This window comes from Acartia tonsa, chromosome 13 (genome assembly GCF_053477335.1).
Source record: "Acartia tonsa isolate MP-2025a chromosome 13, ASM5347733v1, whole genome shotgun sequence".
NCBI lineage: Eukaryota > Metazoa > Arthropoda > Copepoda > Calanoida > Acartiidae > Acartia > Acartia tonsa.
In genome coordinates this window covers 44423131-44440578 of record NC_137272.1, presented here as the reverse complement: position 1 = coordinate 44440578, position 17448 = coordinate 44423131, and the positions used below count along the sequence as shown (strand labels likewise).

Genomic DNA, 17448 nt, shown 5'->3' with positions numbered 1-17448 from the left:
TAGTGAAAAATGTTAATAAAGCAATTTTAACTTAAATCATTCTAAAAAAAATATGAAAATTATGAAATTTAAAGATTAATACAGCTTCATTAACAGAGTTGCCGCGTTTATAGTGATGAAACAGAGGTGCCATATCATAATGAGTGAGTTATTTAATGTGCGCGTCAGTCAGAGATGCAACAGATGTGCCGCATGTTAATGTGTGCGTGTGTGTGACTATTTTTTTATTATATAATTTGTGCTGGCCCGAAACAACAAAGAGGTGCCACATGTAAAAAAAAAATATGCGTTTATTTTTTTCTGTGCGTTTTTTTATGACGTCACCTCCTGTGCCTGTATAGACACAGTAGTGTTGGTGTGACCACCCTGCCCGGCACCCACGTGGTCGTGACTTCCGCCGCATAACTCGGATAGACTGAGAGTACAGTAAGAAGAAGAAGAAGATGTTTGTAAAGTTGTTGAACAGTTGTCCATACAACTAGGGGACGTGCCAGCTTCACCTGAGTGAGAATGGGGTCCGCCGCCGCCGCCAACCGGTGACGGGCTGTTTCCGCCAGCCGCTATTGCCGTTGCTAACCTCAAACCGGGTGAGTGTACATGACCCGAGCGCGGGTCATAGTTTGAGTTGGGACTGTCAGACTGCGGCGGGTGGTGGTGATGACTGCTGCCGCTGCTGTGGTGGTTGCCGGTAACATGGTGGGACATTGTGGCAGGCGGGCACATGTACAGCACTGCGGCCGCCGCAGTGTTGGGCCCCCCGCCGCCCAGATGGTCCAGCGAGTAGGCGGATGACACTGACAACTGATCGGCCAAGGTTGACACAGCTGTGTGATGACTGGGCAATAAATATTCTGTGTTAGTTAACCCCTCCTCCTTCACCATTACTTTGCCGGACTCACCCAACATAGTCAGGTGGTCTTTCGAGTCCTTACCGTGTTTCGAGTCACCGCCACCGTGCGTTGGGGTTGGCAGTCGTAACGAGCCGCACAACCGTGGATCACCGCCGGCCGCCGACATGTAGGCGGCAGCCGCTGCACTGCTGCCATAAAGCTTGTCGGCGTCCGACAACTTGCCATCATACGCTAAAGAATGAATCCTACTGGAGCCTGTCACGTCCAGGTAACCGTTACCCAGCGCGGCGTGGGTTGCATAGTCAGGGTAATAACTGCTCAGTGACCGGTAGCCGGCGGCAGCGGTAAAATAATCTGTGGCCGCCAGGTAACGGTTGTCCACACCGGGGTACAAACTTTGATACGCCGGCGCCGTTAGATTTTGCTGCATGTATAGACTGTCTGCGCTGCCTGGGTAACCCGGAATTGTGCCGCTACTGTACATAGTAGCCGCTGCGGCGGGGTAACCGGCCGCGGCAGCGGCCGCAAATCCACTAGTATCACCGTACAGCTCATTGGCCAGCGGTTTCCGCTTAGTCCGACACGAGGATAAAAAGTCGCGCAGCTGCGTTTTGTACCGCCGGTGGTTGAGCTTGGGCCCGCCGCCGCTTGCGGCGGTCGTACCGCTGCTAGAATTGCTGCTATTGGTATCACTGTCAAAGTATGAGGTGGCGAAGCCAGCGTCCAAGTAGGACACCTTGAAGTCCATAGTCCGCTTGCTTAGCAGATCTTTTCCCTCCTCCTCTCTGAAAAGCAAAATGCAATAATTAGTAAAAAAATCATTTGATAAGAATATAAAAAAAATATGTAAATATAAATTAGTAAAGGACAAAGGATTCTAGCAAGTAAAAATTATTCACAGGGAGGGAGGGGACATTGGACTGTAAAATACACTGGTACTCAAAGTTTTATACTAATATCATTTTATCTGTTTGCTCAGAAACTTTGGGTACTGTTATTGAATTTAAATTCAAAATATTTCCCTACTTTTAGAACAATAATTTTAAACTTATAAGACAATTTATCGTCCATTGTCTTATCCCTAAGGATCCCCGAATCCTCCCCTTTAATACCCACTTTCCTTTAGTTACATCCTAAAAACTAGTTTTACCCCAACATTACCCCAACAAAAAAAAATATCATTACAAATTTTGCTTAAAAATGTAATTAAAAAAGAAATCTAGTACATATTCAACTCTAACAGACAAACTGTAAAAGCGTAGCTGCGCTACAAAAGTATTGAAGTTACTTACGTTAATGGACGGTGGGTGGATATTATGAAATCTGGTTTACTGTTCTTATACACAAGCCTAAAATAAAATTTTTAAATGTAGAAAAAAGATGTAGGTAGATAAATTGTAAAGGATACAAAGAAAAAAGCTTTATAATGAAAGCCAAAAATAGCACAAAAAGACAGATAAACAATAAGATATATACAGATTAAGTGGTAGATTGAAAAATAATTAATAGACAAACAATTAGTTCAGACAGAAAAATGAACATGTAGGCAATTAAAAAGATCTTTATATACAAGTAGATAGATAGACAGACGGACATACCTGGAACTAGTTTGTAGGTACTAAAAACTAAGATGAATAGATAGACAGACATTTAGATGGATAAACAGATATTGATTGACTGATGGACATACCTTGAAATAGTTTGTAGGTACTGAAAACTAGGATCAATAGATAGACAGACATATTGATTAATAGACAGATGGACTGATAGACGGGTGGATGGATGTATCTTACCTGGAACTAGTTTGTAGGTACTGACAACTAAAATCGATAGACATATATTTATATACAGACAGATGGACATATTGATGTATAGACAGACGGAGAGATAGATGGACTTATGAATGGACAGATGGACATACCTGGAACTAGTTTGTAGGTACTGACAACTAAAATCAAAATATAGATTGACATATATTGATATACAGACAGATGAACATATTGATTTACAGACAGATGGAGAGATAGATGGACTTATGAATGGACAGATGGACATACCTGGAACTAGTTTATAGGTACTGAAAATAAGATCTTTCGATAGATATACATATTAACAGACAGATGGACAAATAGATGGACTTATGGATGGACATATGGATATATCATATAGAACTAGCACGTAGGTACTGATAACTAAGATAAATAGATAGACAGACACATTGATACACAGACAGAAGGACATATTGATTTATTGATGGACAGATGAACATACCTGGAACTAGTTTGTAGGTACTGAAAACTAAGATCTTTACACTGAAGCCTGTTAACAATTAAAAATAATCATTTCAAATTTTTAAAAATAATTTCAAATTCTACTTTTAATCTCTTTTGTAGCGAAGCTTCCTTATCATTTACTTTGACTGTACGTCCGTTAGTTCGTAACGCTGATTGACGGTACATTTTACAACTTATTTGATCAGTCAGTATGTCGGTAATGACTTGAAAGACATCAACATTCCATGGGAGAAAATTGTGACTTCAATAAAAATTATCTTAGAACCAAGGCTAAATTTTGAATTATTGAAATTTATTAGCTTTTCTACTTATGGATGTTGTCATCCTTGTTTAGTAGTGAAACTACTTAGATTATCTGTCAGTCTAAAGGGAAAATGTTCTTTACTGCTTTTTCTTTTTTGTTTGTTTTTCACACCAAAATGTCCGAAAAAAATGCCTTTTTTCCAAGTTGTCTTGTAACAATCAAAAATTGAAAAGCATAAAACACAGTTCTTGAACAATAGAAAGATGTACAATAGTTTCCGCTAAAGTGTTTTAACTGCAAGACAAAACAGAATATTGTTTTAGGACATACTTATATTATTAAGATTTAATAATAGAGATGCTTCGCTTATGATATAGCACCTTGTTGTCTTAAGAATCATTGTTCCAAAAATAAGATGAATAGAATAATTATATAGAAAAACATATCTTTAGAGGAAATGATAATACACCCAATAGAAAATAAAAGCAAGTTGTTTGTTGTAAAAATATTGCAAGTTGTTAAAAACAAGTTTTAAAGATATTTAATATTATTGGAATGGCGTTAATTAATAAAAAATACATAATGGCCCCCCAAAGAGGGAGTTATTCCTTAGTGTATAATGAAAAAAGTAGCATATATCCTTGTTCTCTATACATTTCCACACCAGAAAAAAACTTAAGTTCCATGTTTAAAGTAGGTTATCATGTCAACGTTTATATCAGACAAAGTCCCAATCTTTTTAGCCCTGATAAAAATAAGAAAGTTGGTCCATTAATTTTTGTATTAATTGCAATGTTTTCTTATTCAAAAAAATGAAACGTATGTTTATAAGTAGCACAGCAAAAACAAGTTAAACAATATCTAAAATTACCATTCCTATTGAATAAGACGTATGGCAGGAAGGGCATACTCTAATTATATGCATAGTTATAAAATAATATAATGATTATTTTTATTTTCCTGTAAGCTATCATTCCACTAGCTCCAGTTTTTAATACTGAAAAAAAATAAAACAAAATTAGATTAATGACAGTAATAGGATGTTTGTCTGTCTGTCTGTATCTTGTTAACCGCAAGGCTGATATGATTCTCCTTTACAGCGAAGCTTGCTTTAGGTCTAGAGAAGGTTTATAACAATTTTGGGGGGAGAGTACCTCAACCCTCCAAGAAAGCAATTTTATATTCCCTTAATCTTTCCATCTCTGCATGATATAACCATTTATTGTAGCTTGACAAAGTGTCTCAAAAATCAAACATGTGACATCATAAAAATGAGGGAGCTTAGAGGAGAAGTGGGAGAGAAAACCCCCTAAAAAAGAGATGGATAATCCCTCATTTTTATAACGTCATAAGGATGATTTTTGAAGCACTTTGTCCCGCTACCATATATTTAATATATAAGAAACATTATATGTAATAACAGGCGTCCACATGAAGGGGTTGGGGGGCGGGAGTGTGTATGTATACAATAATAGTAAATTAATAACATAGCTGGATTTATATAAAAGCCTACCATCTATCTATTTATCTATCATCTATCTATCTATGTATCTACTTATCTATCTAATTGGCTATCTATATATCTTCTATGTGGACTATATCTCTCTATCTATCTATCTATCTATTTGTTCATCTATTCATCTATCTATCTGGCTGGCTTACTAATTATCTAACAATGAACTAATAAATAAATCTATCTATCTATATATTTCCATCTCTATCTATCTATCTTGCTAATTATCTAACAATGAACAAATAAATAAATCTATCTATCTACATATTTCCCTCTCTCTCTATCTATCAATCTTGCTAATTATCTAACAATGAACTAATAAATAAATCTATCTATCTATATATTTCCCTCTCTATCTATCTATCTATATATATTTCCCTCTCTATCTATCTATCTATCTTGCTAATTATCTAACAATGAACTAATAAATAAATCTATCTATCTATCTATCTTGCTAATTATCTAACAATGAACTAATAAATAAATCTATCTATCTATATATTTCCCTCTCTATCTATCTATCTATCTATCTTGCTAATTATCTAACAATGAACTAATAAATAAATCTATCTATCTATATATTTCACTCTATATTTATATATCTATCTATCTATTTCTCTATCTATCTATCTATCTATCTATCTATCTATCTATCTATCTATCTATCTAATCTATCTATCTATCTATCTATCTATCTATCTATCTATCTATCTATCTATCTATCTATCTTGCTAATTATCTAACAATGAACTAATAAATAAATCTATCTATCTATATATTTCCCTCTCTATCTATCTATCTATCTATCTTGCTAATTATCTAACAATGAACTAATAAATAAATCTATCTATCTATATATTTCACTCTATATCTATCTATCTATTTCTCTATCTATCTATCTATCTATCTATCTTGCTAATTATCTAACAATGAACTAATAAATAAATCTATCTATCTATATATTTCCATCTCTATCTATCTATCTATCTATCTTGCTAATTATCTAACAATGAACTAATAAATAAATCTATCTATCTATATATTTCCATCTCTATCTATCTATCTATCTATCTTGCTAATTATCTAACAATGAACTAATAAATAAATCTATCTATCTATATATTTCCATCTCTATCTATCTATCTATCTATCTTGCTAATTATCTAACAATGAACTAATAAATAAATCTATCTATCTATATATCTATTTCCCTCTCTATCTATCTATCTTGCTAATTATCTAACAATGAACTAATAAATAAATCCACCCTTTACAGTTCTTGATTATTCATTTATTTCACATAAAGGGAAACAAAAAGTTAAGTGTTCAAACATTTCAACCAGCAATTGTAATATACAGAAGAGGTAATTTTTTGTATCAGCATTGGGATTTACATGAATTTATTGGCCATTGTCTTATCCCTTTAGATCCTTGAGTATATATTACATATTGTTTTAATAGGTAAGGGATTATTTTAATACTATTACAAAAATAAGGATTTAGACATTTATTCTAAAAGACAAAATTAAATCATGTTAATTTGTATGCCTATTTTTTAAAGGAATAACCCTTTCCAAATCATTAATAAGATACTCCAGTATGGCTTCAAAACCGATTACTTTCCACTGGATTAGAACCGGTTCTCAGCCATACTGTGAAATCATGTACAACATTGTATTAGAGACAATTTTCACGAATATTAAAATAAAATCTTAAAATTAATGCCTGTTTATTAGCCTGGGCTCTTGGGGCTAACAAAACTGATTCTAATGTTAAAATATATTAATTTTAATATCAGCGGAAAGCTGTCTATAATTCGATGTGTCTTAGTGTGCAATAACCAATATATTTATGAAAGAATAGTCCCTATCCATTGAAACTGAGTACCAATACGGTTAATTACCCTAAGTACGTAAACAGAAATCATTGATTCGCCAGTTAATCCCTTTAACATATTACGCGGGGAAAAATATATTTTGAAAAACAGAATATAAGTCATCATAAATTCTTAAAAACCCAGGGAGGGAGGGGACATTGGGCTGTTTATTACACTAGTCCCCAGCGTTTTATAATAACATTTTCTTATTCGTTAGCTTAACATCTTTTTAAAAACTTTCGACTGGTTAGTTGAGTGTCCAAACTTATTAAAAATACTTAGTAATAGTAACCTTTAAAAGTGCAATTTAAAACCTATTTAATATTTAAATGGCACTAGAAACATATATCTACCTATCTATTTTTATGTATCCATCATTCTACAATATTAATCCTATACAAAGATCTAAAGGGATAGGACAATGGCCAATAAATTAATATACATCCCCAATGATGATAAACAAATTAACCCCTTTTGTAGATTTCAATTAGTTGTTAACACTCAACTTCATGAACCAACCAATCAAAATTCAATAATAGTCCCTAAAGTTGTTAAGTCAGCTAATAAGAAAACGTTATTATAAAACTTTGGGGACTAGTGAAATAAACAGCACAATTTCCCCTCTCTCCCTGACTTTTTAATGATTCATAGGACGACTAAGCACCTTGGAACTCGATTTTTCGTCAGATTTGGTAACATCGCTTTTATGGATGTTGTCATCCTTGTTTTTTTTATTGATATTTAAATGTCATATAAAATAGATCTGCAATGTATTACTTATTTATAATATATTGTTAAATTTTAATATTCATTGATAAAAAAAAAGTAGAATATAATACAGTAATAATACATCCATATTTAGATTTATAAAAAGTCTAATTTTTGGATAAAGCCTGCAATCTAAAGGGATAAGACAATGGTCGATAAATTGATATAAATCCCTAATGACGATAAACAAAATTACCCCTTCTGTAGCGTAAAATAGGTGGTTTAAACGTTTAAACACACAACTTAATTTAACCAACCAATCACAATTCACTAAAGTCTCCAAAGTTGTTAAGCCAACAACAAACAAGAAAACGTTATTATTAAACTTTGGGGACTAGTGTAATAAACAGCCAATTGTCCCCTCTCTCTCTTTCTGCTGAATGGCCATCTAGTGTTATAAATCTATTTTGATAGCAATCTATTATAAATCAGGGATGGAGGGGCCATTTGATTTTTATTACAATAGTTCCCAAAGTTTATAATCACATTTTCTCATTCGTTGTCTCAACAACTTTGGGGACTTAATTGAATTTAGATTAGTTGGTTCATTAAGTCTAGTGTTCAAACATTTCAACTACTAATTATAATTTACACAAGCGAAAATTTTTTATATCATTATGGGGGATGTACATGAATTTATCGGCCATTGTCTTATCCCTTTTAATCCTTGATTATAAACTCTTAATTGTTTTAGATGACTTTATTGATAACTGATAATTAGGCTTATATCTCAATTAATCAATCAATTAATTGCAGGAATCCAAAGGGATAAGACAATGGCCGATAAATTAATATACATCCCCAATGATGTCACTCAAAAATACCCCTAGATTACAATTAGTGGTTGAAACGTTTTGACACTTTATGAACCAACCAAATGAAATTTAATAAAAGTCACCAAAGTTGTTAAGCCACCGAATAAGAAAAGTTATTATAAAACTTTGGGTACTAGTGTTATAAACACCCAATGTCTCTACCCTTCATGCTTTAGTGGCTATTTATTTATCTATTTAAATTGTATTGGGCATATAAACAGAAAATTAAATTTTCAGGGGAAAAAACGTATTTATAAAGCGAAGCTTTTTCTATAATTAGGGTCGTTCCGTCCTTAACTATTAGCTCTTTTCCTTAATCTAGACATGTTAGAATTGTCCTATCGATATCAAACTGTGTATGTCAATTCTTATAACAATTAGATACAATGATTCATAGGACAACAAAGTAAAATATTAAAAGCGAGGCCTCTCTCTAATCAAATCCTAAAAACGAAAGTATATGCTTTTACTATATCCTGTATTTACGCAATTTTGCAAGAAATTTATGTACAATTTTGTTTAGACTTACAAATTAAAGTTTGGCTTTTTCAAGTTCTTTACATGAGTATCGTTTTTCCTTCCTTCCGATTTTAGAGCTTCGCTTTTATGGATGTTGTCATACTTGTTTAGAGTTAGTTTAGGTTAGTTTCAGGTTAATTTTGTTTTAAGCTGACTTTTAAATAAAAGTGGTAATAGCTGACAAATTATCGACTTAATATTTTTCGAAACAAATTAATCATAATTGTCAAAAATCCCCTTTTTGTGTTCCTTTATTATATAAATTATATTACATTACGCTTTCATAATAATATTTCTCTTTCTTTTTGGTTAAACTTTCACGAGTTTTTGCATTTATACAAAACAATAATTTTTCTAGCCAATGTGTCTATACGTCCATAGACGCTTCTAGAGGCACTTAAGTTGTTGAGAAGGGGATTTATTTTAGAGGGAGGTGGGGGGGGGGGGGGTTTGAGGGTGGAGATACCCTCCTCAATAATAGCTATAAACCTTCCCAGGACCTATTAGAAGCTACACAGTAAAGGAGAACCGTATCGGGTTAGCGGTTAGCAAGATCCATCTGTGCAGATAGAAAGAAAAAGATCCTGTTACTTGAATTTTTATTTTCCAAGTAACCCTGTTCTAATAATTACAAATTGATTACATTCTCAATTATAGCAGAATTTTATTTAAACTGAAAAAACATGTTTAGCAACATTTTCCACGAATAGTAAAATAAAAATCATTAAGTTAAACTTTAATTTTTCATTTCAATATCCGCGGAAAGCTGTCTATGATTCGATGCAATGAAAAGCAATCATAATTTACGCTATTGGCTATTTACGAAACATAACCAATACGCTATATTGTATGAACACTAAAAGTTTGTTCGATAAAGCTCGCCAGGCCCCCCCATAAGGATAAATATTACCCACTTCCCCTTAGTATCAACTCTTTGCAGTTTCCAAGGAGGGAGGGGACATTGGGCTGTTTATTTTAATAGTCCCCAAAGTTTTATGATAACGTTTTTATTATTAGTTGGCTCAACAACTTTGGGGACTTGAATTTTGATTGCTTGGGTTATTAATTTGGGTGCCCAAACGTTTCAACCACTAATTGTAATCTTCAAAGGGGGTATTTTGGGATGTATTTTAATTTATAGGCTATTGTCTTATCCCTTTAGATGCCTGGCAATTTCTTTCCCCTTATAAAATAAAATTAGTATAGTCACCAAGAGTTACAAGATATAGATAGATGGATAGACAGACAGATAGATAGATAGATTTATTTCTTCATTGTTAGCTCATTAGGTAGTTAGTTAGATAGATAGATAGATGAATAGACAGATGGATAGATAGATAGATTTTTTAGCTCACTGTTAGCTAATTAGTAAGTTAGCTAGATAGATAGATAGATGGATAGGCAAGGATAGAAAAATTTATTAGTTCATTGTTTTGTAATTAACAATACAATTTAGATAGATAGAAAGATAGACATATGCATAGATAGTTAGATAGAATGATAAGTTATCTACATAAGTAGATAGATATAATCTAAATTTCAGCATACGCCAGTAAATCTTATTAAATATCCAACTTACTGACTAATGGCTAATTTATTCAGGGATCTTAAGGGATAAGACAATGGACGATAAATTGATAGCAATCCTCAAGATTTTAAGCCAACTAATAAATTAAAACTTTGGGTACCAGTGTAATTTACAGTCCAATGTCCCCTCCCTCCCTGGTAATTTCTACAATTTACCTACCTTAATTAACATGAATAAAGGAAAAACTAAATAAGGCAGAAAATAGTTTGCTGTTATTTTAGCAACATAAGATATTTAAAGTCATAAATCATGAAAATGGTACATATAGGTCTATAATATTGCTTTTAAAAATCCACATGCGGTTGCGCCCCTAGAATCTAGATGCTCTTTAATGGAAGGGGAAATCACGGGCAGAAAATTTACTTGAATCTAAAACCATCCCGGGACATATGTAAAGCTTCTTAAAAGATACAGAACTCTATAGGTTAAGTAGTTATCGAAATCCTAAGCTAGAGAAAAAAAATTTGGGTATATTCACTTTCGTGACAACGCCTATTAAGGGGCGTTTTATCGTATTTTCACAATGGCTATTGATAGGTTATTTTAGGTTATGTTAGGTTATTGCCCTGCAGGGTTAGGCAATAGGCCCCGCAGGGTTAGAGCCCCGCGCAGAAGCTAGAAACAGGAGAGAATCTACTGTAAAATAAAAAGAAACGTCCCTTAAGAGGCATTGCCAAGAAAGGACTATACCAAAAGATACTTACTACTTTATATAATAAGGATTTCATTGTCCGTTTATCTAAACATTTAATATACTTTGCATATTATACTAGTGTCCTTTCCCTGCCACCAATCAACAAATTATACCATCATCCTATTATATAAAGTAGTAAGCATTTTTTGTCTGTCCCGAAGGATCTCGCTAACTGCTAAACCGATATTGTTCTCCTTTACAATGAAGCTTCTTATAGGTCCTGGGAAGGTTTTAAACTATTTTTGGGGAGGGTGTCTTCACCCCCCTCCCCCCAAAAAATATTTTTTACTCTTTTGAAACTCAAATTTAAAATGGGATGTAGTCAACTTTTCCCTATCCTACCTTAAAAGTTTTAGAGGCTTCTAGGGGCGCAGCCGCTAGTATTACATAAAGTAGTAAGGCTTTTTTTGTCTGTAGCCGATAGATTGATACACATCCTCAATGATAATGCACAAAATTACCCTTACAATTGCGGATTGGACATTTAATGAACCAAAAAATAAAATTTAAATAAAAGCTCCAAAGTTCTTAAGAAAACGTTAATATAAAACTTTGGGACTAGTGTAATAAACAGCCTAATGTCCACTCTCTCCCTGGCTAATTATACCATTCTATAATATAAGTTACACAGGTACCCACAGTTTTATAACCACATGGGGAAGTGAAAAAAACACCCCATACATAATATTGTACCAAATGTATAAGGGAAGAAATATGGTATTAATAAATTAGGATCAAGGACTTTCTTTCTTAAAAACAGGGAGGGAGGGACATTGGACTGTAAATTACACTGGTACCCAAAGTTCTATGATTAAAAGTGAGCATTAATTGGTTACAACCTAGAACAATGATAAACAAAATTACCACTTCTGTAGTCATAGTTTAATGGTTAAAAAATTTGGACACTGCTAGATTTGTACCAAATAATCAAAATTGAATAAAAGTTCTCAAAGTTTTATATTCTACAAATAAGATAACATGCTTATACAACTTTGGGTACCAGTGTAATTTACTATCGAATGTCCCCTCCATTCCATAGTTATAAAAGTTTTTAGAAAAACCTTTCCTATCCTGCAATGGTTTTAAAAGGTAAAATTAATACGTATGAAAATATAGGTAAGAGGGGGTGGAGGGAATTAAAGGGTATACGGGGACAGGTGCTGTGTGTTGTAATAGTCAGGGATCTTAAGGGATAAGACAATGGAGGATAAATTGATGTATATCCTCAATTAGGATGAACAATAATAACCTTTTATGGAGATCTAGTATAGTCCTTTTCATATTTGTTGGCTTAAGAACTTTTAAATCTTAAATCTTGATTGGTTGGTTCAATTTAGCAGTATCCAAACTTTTCTACCAATGATTATAATCTACTGAAGGGATGCTTTTGTTTATCATCATAGTTATGCACAACAACTTATTGTCTATTGTCTTATCCCCTAGATTCCTGATATTTTAACAGATAGAGAGAATTTTAAGACTATTTTCTTCCTTTGGTAGCTTGAAATGGTCGAGAGGGTAGGGGGGGGGGTGGGTTTATAATATTATCTTACATATTCTATCCCTCATTCATTGACTAATTTTTAAATTATGTAGAAAGGGCAAATGAAAAAATAATTTAAGTTGATTATTTAATAGATAAATAGACAATATAAAAAAGATAGAGACATTTACTCTTGAACAAAAATTACTAAAAAATATTAAAGTTTATTTTTTTAGGGGGGGGGGGGGGGATAGATGCGCCATTTTACCCCCTTAATTAGTGTTTTCTCACATAATAAACAAATCCCTAAAAAGTTTAAAATATTTTTCCACTTAATTTTTCCTAATTTTTATCCTTGGGAATTAATGGGTGGGGAAATTTTTGTCCTTTCAGTTTGTGTTGTGTTGGGGGAATTTATGTCCACCTGGGGAAATTATGGTAATGGACTCATGTGCATACACATTTAGATTACCAAGACTGATAACAACGTAGCCAGGGATCTGAAGGGATAAGACAATGGATGATAAATTGTTTTACATACCCAATGATAACAAACAAATTATCCCTTTTGTAGATTACAATTAGTGATTGAAATTTTTGGACAATCAACTTAATGAACCAACCAACAACTTATTCGTTGGCTTGAAAAGTTTGGGTACTCATTCAATCTACATTGGTTAGTTTAAACTAGCAGTGTTTAAACTTTTCAACCACTAATACTTTTCTACAGAAAGAGTAATTTTGTATATCATCATTGGGGACGTAAATTAATATATTGTTTATTGTCTTTTCCCTAAAAACTTTAAATGTAAAAATAAAACTTTTTTGTTAGTTAAAGATATCTAAAATTATCAATAATTACTAAAAGGTCAAGGCTTGATTTTATAGTAATAATAAAAACTTTTCTTTTATTCCTTTATTTTTCATTTATTTGATTATTAAGTTAGGGGAAAATCAAAGTACATATAGCAAAGTTAAATTATAATAAGAATCTTCAAAAATTTTGTCAATAAATCACGGAATATGACATTTTAGGTTGCTTATTTTATTTTTTATCAATTAAGCTTCTTCGTTTTTTTTTGACTTTCAGAGCATTAAAGAAAGACTGACAGACAATGTAAATTGTATACTGGATGCTCATTGGTGTATGAATTCTTTACAAAATATTTCAGCCGTCTATCTTAAATAGTAGACAAAAAATCATATTTCGTGTTATAATAACTTTACTAAATATACTTTGGACTAGGAGGAAATTAAAAGATTTTTATCAATGCAATCAAAGAAGGGTTTTTATTCCAAAATATGATTTCTTTTTTATGATAGTTTTTCAATTTTTAATTATTTATAAATCTATCCAACTTTCAATCTAATTATCTATCCAACTATCTATCCAACTATCTATCCATCTATCTATCCATCTATCTATCTAACTATCTATCCAACTATCTATCCAACTATATATCCAGCTATTTATGTAACTATCTATCCAACTATACAACTAACTATCCATCTATCTATCTAACTATCTATCCAACTATCTATTTAACTATCTATACAACTATCTATCCAACTATCTATACAACTATCTATACAACTATCTATCCAACTATTTTTCTAACTATCTTTCCAACTTTCTATCCTACTAAATATCTATCTATCTATTCATCTATTTAACTAACTATCTATCTATATACTTACACTCTCCATGTGCACTAGCCACATAAGCCAGATCATCAGGATGCACAATATCATAAATGCCAAGGCCTCCCAGTTCAGAGTCGCTGAGCCCCAGGACCTCACGACCCCGCGGGTCAAAAGACACGATGCCCAGATCCAGCTTGTGCTTGGATTTAAACATCACCTTAATAATTTGGTTAGGTTAGGTATAAACAAAAGCGTATGTTCCCCCTAGCATCTAAGAGCTTTATATTTAAAGGGTGGAAAGGGGCAGAAAAATAGCCTGAAACCAACCCAAGGCTTAATTGTAAAAACTAATGCATCTATGATAATCCTGGGACATATGTAAAGCTTCTTTACAGTAAAGGGAACTGTTGGTTCAGTGATTAGCGAAAATTTCCCTCAAATCATTTAGGGGAGACATTGGACTGTAAATTATACTGGTACCCAAAGTTTTTAAAACTAGATCTCTAAATGGTTGGCTTTAAAAACAATAAGTACTTTTGATAAATCCTTTAATTTCCTTACTTTTTAACCAATAATTTTATTCTTCAAAAAAGAGGAAATTTTGTTTTTCATCATTGTGTATGTACATCAATTTATCATTACAAATTTAAAATAAGGATATATGGACGTACAGACGGACAAAAGACAGAGTTATAGAGTAGCTTCCAACGCGTCCTACCTCCTTGTGAGGCATCTCAAGGAGGGATGTAGGTCCGAGGGGGGTGCAGATACAAAATAGGGCATATTGACGTACAGACGGACAATAGACAGAGTTATAGAGTAGCTTGCTGCGCTACTTACCTCTTTCTGAGGCATCTCAAGGAGGGATGGAGGTTCGAAGGGCGTTGAGATACAGAATAGGACATATTGACGTACAGACGGAAAAAATAGAGTTATAGAGTAGCTTACTACGCTCATTACCTCTTTCTGAGGCATTTCTAGGAGGGATGGAGGTCCGAAGGGCGTGCAGATACAGAATAGGGCCAGCGGGGGGTCTTCGGTCTTGCGGTTCTGTCCGTGCAGGGTTTTGATTTTACCACGTATATCTAATCTCTGAAAAATATGTAAATCATTATAAAAAATAACATAATGCCTATCTGTTTGTCTGTCTGTTTTTACCGAAAGATCTCAATAACAGATGAACCGATATGGTTCTCCTTTACAGGGTAGCTATGGATTAGCCCCGAGGTTTATTTCGATATAAATATATAAGTAATTAATATACTATTATGCTAATAAATAACAATAAAAATGTAAATATTTTTTTTGTAATTTTTTATGCATAGTTTTATTTAAACAAAAACAAATTAAAAATGAATGAAAACAATTTATGATCAATTTGTTAAAAAAAATCTAAATTTTAAAACAAGCAACGCCTTTTGGCTATCTATTAAGAGATATAAGTTTTCCGGAATTTTAATGTAGGGAGTAGATTTGAAATCTGCATCAAATTTTAAGGATTTTTTATAAAATTCGTTTTTTGTAAAATTCTTTATCTAAAAGCGAAAATACATTTTAAGTTAATTAATTTTGACCAATAGGATAGGTGGATTTTAAACTACCTGCGCTCTAATTGGTTGAATGATGTATGACATCCAATCAGAGCGCAGATTTTTTAAATCCACCAATCACAGATGCAAAAATTAATTAACTTAATTAGTATTTCCGCTTTTAGATAAAGAATTATACAAAAAACGAATTTTATAAAAAATCCTTAAAATTTGATGCAGATTTCAAATCTACTCCCTACATTACAATTCCGGAAAACTTATATCTCTTACTATCTATCTATCTTTAATTTGTCCTTTAATATCTACTTTTTATCAACCAAATATTTTCTGTCCTTTTTACTATCTAAATTTTTATCTTTCTCTGTCTCTCTATCCATCTTTCTTTCACTCTCTCTCTCTCTCTCTCTCTCTCTCTCTCTCTCTCTCTCTCTCTCTCTCTCTCTCTCTCTCTTTTTTTCTTTTTCTTTCATTTAAAAAGCACAATATTAAATATATTTTAATGAAAAATTGTATAAAAAAAAATTTTCAGTGTAATATACATCAAATTTTGATTCAAAATAACCACCAAAAAAATCCAAACATTTTTTCAATAACTTGTTTTGTACCCTTCTTTTAACCCTCCAAAATAAGGTGTGCAAAGTAGCATAAAACCTGTCAATCCCCAATAATTTGGTTCAGCCGTTTAACAGATCTTACAGTACTTGTTTGTCTGTTGCAAAGGATGTTGCAAACCACCTGAACCAATATGGTTCTCCTTAAATATATAAATAACTACTTTGTATTATAGACATCCCCCTTTTTTACTTTTTCTTCTTGAAACTAAAATTTAAAGTGGAAGGACGACCTCTCCCTTTCCTTCCGTCAGGTGCCCCTAGAAGTTTCTAGGGGCGTAACCACTAGTCTTAATTTTTAAAGGGAGGGGGGGGGGGAGGTCAATTCTGACCAAACGAATCAAAACAGAAATTGCCCAAATGTTGCGAAACCAATTTTGAATGTCAAATTTTACTCATGATGAAAAAACTGTTTTGCAAATATCATATCCGCACAATCTATCTATCTATCTATCTATCTATCTATCTATCTATCTATCTATCTATCTATCTATCTATCTATCTATCTATCTATCTATCTATCTATCTATCTATCTATCTATCTATCTATCTATCTATCTATCTATATATCTATCTATCTATCTATCTATCTATCTATCTATCTATCTATCTATCTATCTATCTATCTATCTATCTATCTATCTATCTATCTATCTATCTATCTATCTATCTATCTATCTATCTATCTATCTATCTATATATCTATATATCTATCTATCTATCTATCTATCTATCTATCTATCTATCTATCTATCTACCAAACAAAGCTATATATATATATATTCCCTTTATAAAAATGATTCTCTAATTATAATTCTCTTATGATATTAGCTTTCATATATGTATATATATAAATGGCTTTCTTTGTTATAGCTCAGGCAGAAATAATATTATTGTGCCTTGACAAGGAATATTATGTTCATAAGTAGCGCAGCTACAATTAGCCAACAAAAATATTTTTGATAAATAATAAGAGTAAATAGTTATACAGAAATAAT

The 17448-nt window shown here is 32.6% G+C and overlaps 1 protein-coding gene across 3 annotated transcripts in view; it reads right to left on the bottom strand.

Moving 5' to 3' along the window:
- The window catches only part of LOC145335097 (uncharacterized), a 59966-nt gene that overhangs the window by 28240 nt on the left and 14278 nt on the right, over positions 1-17448 (bottom strand). For all 3 annotated transcript variants that reach the window (XM_080180813.1, XM_080180811.1, XM_080180812.1), the window contains 6 exons: positions 15250-15381; positions 14344-14506; positions 4354-4386; positions 3123-3174; positions 2144-2200; positions 325-1636 (listed from right to left, as the gene is read on the bottom strand). In XM_080180813.1, the coding sequence (XP_080036939.1) occupies positions 325-1636; positions 2144-2200; positions 3123-3174; positions 4354-4386; positions 14344-14506; positions 15250-15381 (1749 nt within the window). The remainder of the gene's footprint in view (positions 1-324; positions 1637-2143; positions 2201-3122; positions 3175-4353; positions 4387-14343; positions 14507-15249; positions 15382-17448) is intronic.